Source organism: Ictidomys tridecemlineatus, chromosome 5 (assembly GCF_052094955.1).
Source record: "Ictidomys tridecemlineatus isolate mIctTri1 chromosome 5, mIctTri1.hap1, whole genome shotgun sequence".
Taxonomy (NCBI): Eukaryota; Metazoa; Chordata; class Mammalia; order Rodentia; family Sciuridae; genus Ictidomys; species Ictidomys tridecemlineatus.
Genome location: NC_135481.1, coordinates 64,106,125 through 64,112,676, shown reverse-complemented (window position 1 = coordinate 64,112,676; position 6,552 = coordinate 64,106,125). Strand labels below are relative to the sequence as shown.

The window sequence follows — 6,552 nt, the reverse complement described above, 5'->3', positions numbered from 1 at the left end:
ATCCTTTGCTGTCTTCACACCCCAGAGCCATGTCATCCTTGAGTGTTGATTCTTTGACTCTGCTTCCAGAGTCCATAAGCTTCCCCATAGGGCCCATTTCTCCACCATTGCTCTCTCTTTCTGGTCCCAATCCTCCCTGCCTTGGGTAAATGCTTCCTGCCTGGGCTTCCTGCCTCCTCCTGGTCCCCACCCTATTGTTGCTAGAGTCATGTTCTTCAAATATTAACCAAATCATGTTATTTCCTTGTTCTCCTTACGGCCTACTTTACTACGTCAAAGTTCTTTAACAACATAGTTCACCATGGTCTCTGATGCTCTTCCCCTCATACTCTCCCTTGACTCCCCTCCCTCAAGGATTTCTTCCATCCCTCTCTTCTGGTCAGTACCACTCAAAATGGAAAAGAGGTGGGGAGAAGGCATCTCAACATAACACTCATGAAATGATTCTAACTGCTTTTAATTTTATATCTGGAACTAGTAAGTCATAAAATGTTGCATTAACTAGACACATATGTTCTTCCTGCCTCGAATCCATATGAGTATGCTTAGTCTTTTTTTTTTTAATATTTTTTAGTTGTTGATGGACCTTTATTTTATTTATTTGTATGTGGTGCTGAGAATTGAACCCAGTGCCTCACGCATGCTAGGCAAGCACTTTACTACTGAGCCACAACCCCAGTCCCTGCTTAGTCTTTCTTTAAAAATAAAATTACAGTTTGGATCAGGTGCCACATGTCCACCCCATTATTCCTATCAAGTTTCTTTGCTCCTCAGGATCCCCTTGAAAAATAAGCTGAGTGATTCCCTCACTCTACTCAGCTAAGGTTAAGAAAGCCTAGTTTTCTTGGTGATATATCCACATAGATGTGTATTTAGTACTCATGTATACATAAATATTATATATACATATTGTATGTAGATGCTGCATTTTTTATTTCTTCATCCTCTAAGCAAATAAACTATCCCTTATGTATCCACCAGGAGGCGCCGGGGGGCAGCGAAAAACCTGCGGTACCTTCACGGTTGTAGAGGTGGAGATGGATGCAGCAGCGATGGAACCCGGCTTCCTTTTTTAAGAATCGCTGAGAGCAAAGGGAACACAGCTGCTTTATTTTAGGGAGAGTTTGTCGCACTCCCCCTCCTGCGTGTAGGTAGTGTTTGGGGTGTTTGCACCCTGCTTGCGGACCCCATGGAGAGGCGCAGGCGGCGGCAGCTGGGGCTCCTTTCGTGGCTGCAGCCCGCAGTAACCCGACCCCACCAGTGCAGAGACTGAAGAGGCTCGAGCGAGAGCGGAGCTTCGAACAAAAGCCCTCAGCGAGGGGCCGGAGCCCGGGACGTGGGGTGAGTGAACCGATCTGGGAACCCAAAGCAGCAGGCACTGGCGCGGCTGGGCTCACTGCACTCAAGGAGCCCAGCCTGCGGAGATGCGGTGGGAGAACTGGTGGGCATCAGGGGGCGGGTGTTCTAGCTCAGACGAGTGGAGGATACCTTTAGCACATTAGACTTGGAGGAGATTGGGTGCATGTGGGAGGCTGCAGGCGCGTTCGGCATCTCCTGTAAACACCCGTGGGGGCTGGAGGTGGAGGGGGCAGGCAGGCAGAGCTCCTAGCAAGCCCTGCCGGAAAGACACGAGCAAGAAACCATCGCCCTCCTGCAAGGGTCTTTGGGGATTTCTTTCAGTCCTTCCATCACCCGGGGGCTCCCGAGCACGGATCTCCTTTGGGAGTGGAAATCAAGTGTAAACTTCTTCCCGAGGCAAATGGGGTCCTTGCAGCAATGCACTTTGGGATGAACAGGCCTCTTCCTTTTTTGTTCCTGCAAAGCTGCATCCCCGCAGCCCGCCTAAGCTACAAACAAATACACTAATCCGCCCGGGAATCCTCTAGCGCCTCCCCCGATGGATGCTGCCGGCGCTAGTATCTTTTCATTTTAACTTGCAGTAGAATGGGGATGCATCTAGAGGGCTAGATGCCCAGGGGGCCTAACCACAGGATTCGCATTCCGGGGCCGAGGGAGATTGAGGCTGCTCTGAGGACCAGTTCCCTCCCCCCCGCCCCCAGCCTGGATTTTCAGGGCATCGGTTTTACGATTTACTTTCCACCAGGCCTCTCAGCCTAATCTGAAAGCGGATTAAGTTAGGAGGGGTGAATATGGATGAGAAGGGTAAAACAGTTCTCAGCTGTATTCCTCTATGTCCCTCCTTGTCATTCGCAGAGACTCCAACAAAGGACGAGGCTCAGCCATGGTGGACCCGGTGCCTGAAGAGGAGAAGGAGGGAGCCGAGCCAGGAGGCTCGGAAGGGGACGGGGCCACGGCGTCTGTGCCCCCTGACGCCCAGGGCGCCCAGCAGCCCGCAGCCTCCTCTGCCTCGGCCTCCGCGGCGGTGCCGCACAAGGCAGAAGTCCCTGGCTCAGCAGAAGGAGGACGACGGGAGCAGTCCCCGATGCTGCATCTCGACCTCTTCAACTTCGACTGTCCCGAGGCTGAGGGCAGCCGCTACGTGCTGACCAGCCCCCGCTCGCTAGAGGCCTGCGCCCGTTGTGCTGTCAAGCCCGTGGAGCTGCTGCCACGGGCCTTGGCTGACCTAGTGCGAGAGGCCCCTGGCCGCTCCATGCGGGTGGCCACTGGCCTGTACGAGGCGTACGAGGCGGAGCGGCGCTCCAAATTACAGCAGTGCCGGGCCGAGCGCGAGCGAATCGTACGCGAAGAGAAGCGGCGCCTCTTCACGCCGTTGGGCCCCGCGGCTGCAGCCGCCGCCGCGGCCTCAGCATCAGCCCCAGCTCAGAGCGCGGGCAGCAGCAGCAGTTGCAGCAGCACCAGCCTCCCCGCGTCACCCGCACCGCGTGCCGCCCGCAAGGCCTCTCCCAGTCCTTCCTCTGCTCGGATCCAACCTCCTCCGGCAGGTTCTCGGACAGGAAGAAAGAGCCACTCGCTGGACTCGCTGTCCCGCCGGCGTGATGGTGCTCTCAGCTCCGAGTCCGGTGCATCGTCGTCCTCCTACAGCGGGGAGAGCCTTCGAGAACTTCGCTGGCCGCCCCGGGCCTCAGCCAGGAACAGCTGCCCGGCAGGGTCAGCGTCCTCTGTCTCCAACCCTTTGGGCCGTCCTTCGGCGCTTACCCTGGTTCCACTTACAGGCCGAAGCTTCAGCCTTGGCGACCTGAGCCACTCTCCGCAGACTGCTCAGCATGTGGAACGCATCGTACGCCAAGTGCGCGCCGAGCGAGGCCTGCGCGGGGTGCCAGAGCGGGACCGGAAGATCGCTGCGCTCATGCTGGCGCGGCACCAAGAGGAGCGCCTGTTGCTGGAGCAGCGCGCCGCAGCCCACGGCCAGTGGGAGCAGCAGCGCGTGCGTGCCGAGCAGCGGCGGGAGCGGGAGGAGCGCGAGAAGCAGCGCGCCCTAGAGCAAGGCCGGCGGGCCTGGGCTGCGCAGGTGGAGGAGCGACGCGGCCGCCGGGGCCGCGAGGAGCGTGAGGCAGCGCGACGGCGACAGCAGCAGTGCGAACGCAGCGAGGAACGACGGCGGGAGCTGGCCGAGCGCCAGGGCCTACTGCGGCGGGAGCGGGTGGAGCGCGCCGCTCGGGAGGACCGGCTGCGTAAGCTGCAGCAGGAGCAGAACCTGAAGCAGCGGGAAGAGGGCCTGCAGGAAGGGCGCGAGCGGGCTGAACAGGTCCGCAGGGAGCGCGCCCAGCGAGCAGCCCGCGCCAAGCAGCGGCAGGAGGGCCAGCTGCAGCGCGAGAAGCGGGAGTTGAGTCGTGCAGAGCGAGCGCGACACGAGGCGTTGTTGCGGGGTCGAGCCCGGCAGCAGCATGAGGAGCGAGAGGGCCTGCGGAGCTCCCTGGAGGCCAGCTTGGGCCGCGCGCAGGAAAACTATGAGCAATTGGTGGAACAGCGCACCCGGGAGCTGAGGGAGAGGGCCCGGAAGGAGGAGTTGCAAAGCCGGCGAGCCAAGGAGGCCGCGGAACGCAAAGAGCGGGAACATCAGGCTCACCTGGAGGCCCTGGCTCGGGCCGGGGAACGTCGGCTGCAGCACGCCGCGCAGGTGGCCGAAGAGGCAGTGCAGCAAAAGGCCCGGCGCGTAGGCCAGACGCGGTTGGAGAAAGAGCGGGCCCAGCGCGCTAACAAGGAGAAGGTAGAGAGAGACGAAGACTGCCGCCGGAGGGAACTGCTCCAAGCAATCGGGCGGAAGCTGGAGCGCAGCGAGCAGCTGACGCGGGAACGACGCAGTGCGCTGGAAAGTGCTCGCTCCACAGCCCGCGCCTCCTTCCACGTGCGTGAGAAGGTGCGAGAGGAAACCAACACGCGCTCCTTCGACCGAATGGTGCGGGAGGCCCAACTACACGCCAGCCTCGACCGCAAATGATTGCTGCGCTGCTCTGGCCAGACTGGCACAGAGTCCCAGGGCGGAACTCCAGGGCCAGCACCATGAACTCCCTAGCCTTCTGGCCAACGAAGCAATGAAAGGACAGACATGGAACTTTTCATTCTGCACTGTTTTTTTAAAAAAATTACTTAGTTTGGAGATGCCGTGGCACAGTCTTTGCCTACATCCACCCTTGCCAAACCTCCCTATGTCTTTTGGGTTGGAATGGAGTGTAGCTGCGTAGGAAGCTCTTCACCCCTCAAGAGCATGGAGGGGGACACCCCTTCAAACGCAGTTGCCCAAGGCATCTTTCTAATACTGGTGTCTGATAAGGCTTTCAGTTGCACCAGCTGAGGGGCATCAGGATTACCTCCATCTTTCAAAATATGGCACATTGCACAAAGCTTGGAGGCCTGCCAGAAAAGCACAGCACTTCCAAGGTGTCAGGCCATGCACAAAGTGAACCAGAAAAATCATTGGTGTTTTGTATGCTTGACGATCAATCCGTCACCAGAGCAAATTGTATTATTAGCCCCGATACTTTTTCAGTTGAGTCCTTTAGGTTTTCTAGTTAGACAATCATCCGCAGATAATGATCAATTTGTCTCTTTCTCTCTCATTCTCCCAAGTGGCACAGGAAATGGATTGGTTTGGTGATGCTGTTAAGCTTTAATGGAAATCCTGGGCCCAGGAGGTGGTGGTTTCCTCAGACAGCACTGTCTACCCATGAAGCTCCTTGCAGGATGACTTGGGGTGGGCAGTGGTGTCTGATGCTTACCTCCCAGTGTGAAGCCCATGCCTGGCAGACAGCAGCCATGCCTTAAGCAGAGCTACCTTATGTGCCTGCCCAGGCCGTTCTTGCCTAAATCTTCAGCCCTGGATGCAGTCTCAAAGGTGGGCCCCAGAGTTTGGAGTTAGGGATTCCCTCTGTGAAGGAATCAGCTCCACCACTCTGAAGACAATTATGGTATCCTTGGCTGCTGTCCTGTGGTGGCTGAAGAGCTAGACTTGTCTCTGTGTTGAAAGTTGTGCTCACTATTGTTGGTAGAGTCTCACCCCCTCCCTTCCCAGGAAAAAGAGAGTCTCTCCCTTAAATTTCTGGTACCTTCTCAAGTATGACTGAAAGTATTTATCTCTTGGTGCCTCACCTTTCCTAACTGCCAGATGGGGCCATCAGAACTCCTCTTCTGGTACCTCATGGTCTCCTGGATCCAAAGCACGGCTTCAGTATTATTTGTTGGACATCTTTGTGCCTTTCTTGACCTGGAGTTGGGAGGCAGAAGGACTGCTGTGAGCCTAGTTTGTTTCTGGGAATATGGATTCCTGGCATTGGAAGGGGCAGTACATCATGGACAGACGGTCTTTTAGCCTCTGGCAGGAAGTACTTGCAATACCAGGCCACACCCTGGTCCAAAAGGCTCAGTTATCACCAGGCAATTTTAACCCTCAGAGCGCTTTCCTTCCATGAAGCTGAAATTGCCCCTGCTATATCCATCCATTAACTCTGCCTTCATCAGGGAAGGTGGGAAGTAAAACATTACTTTTTACATTAACTCAAGGTCAGGAAATAAAGAAATTACCAAAAAAGAAGAAGGAATCAGGGTAGAGAACTATTACATTAGACATTTTCACGCATATTCTGCTGGGCAGAACTGACCCTAAAATGGCTGGTTACATATGCACTCACTCACACGTACTTTGCCAACCCATCACCCCCACCCCATTACATGCTAACAAATACAAGAGTATCGTATTATGTGGAAGGAAACAGTGGTTAGGTGTTTCAATTGAGACAGTGATGCCAGGAAAGGAGCTGTGTGCCGAGGTTTAGTTCTTGAATGGATGAATTTTTCCCTTAAAATTTCTCCTTGTTGGTAACCAGGTTGTCAGTGAATTGTAATCATTGGTATTGTCTGTGAGTCAGAGCATTTAACTAAAAAGTTAATGTGATTCTGGTTCTTACCTTGTGGTTCTTGAGTTGTTAAAGGTTTTCTGAAACCTTCATAGAAAGTGTGGAACTTTGAAGTGGCCTCAAAACTACTTACTTTAGTGTGTGTGCTTTCATATAAGGGGACAATCTGGTTTTGTTTTGTTTTGTTTTTTTGACAAGTTACTAATGTACATGGGTGATCCTACCTGGTTCTGAGCCCAGTTTGTTTTCTGACTTACTGAGTGACTTCAGGTAGATCACC

The 6,552-nt window shown here is 54.9% G+C and overlaps 1 protein-coding gene across 1 annotated transcript; it reads left to right on the top strand.

The window, feature by feature from the left end:
• The first annotated feature begins 996 nt into the window (after nucleotides 1–996).
• On the top strand, nucleotides 997–6,310 carry Ccdc177 (coiled-coil domain containing 177). Its single transcript, XM_005322836.4, has 2 exons — nucleotides 997–1,341; nucleotides 2,215–6,310. The coding sequence occupies exon 2, from the start codon at nucleotides 2,243–2,245 to the stop codon at nucleotides 4,358–4,360; it is 2,118 nt and encodes a 705-aa protein (XP_005322893.1). The 5' UTR covers nucleotides 997–1,341; nucleotides 2,215–2,242; the 3' UTR covers nucleotides 4,361–6,310.
• The last annotated feature ends 242 nt before the right edge of the window (nucleotides 6,311–6,552 follow it).

Bases quoted from the DNA above. Each gene is read 5' to 3' on its own strand.
- Ccdc177 (XM_005322836.4), top strand. From the start codon at position 2,243: ATGGTGGACCCGGTGCCTGAAGAGGAGAAGGAGGGAGCCGAGCCAGGA.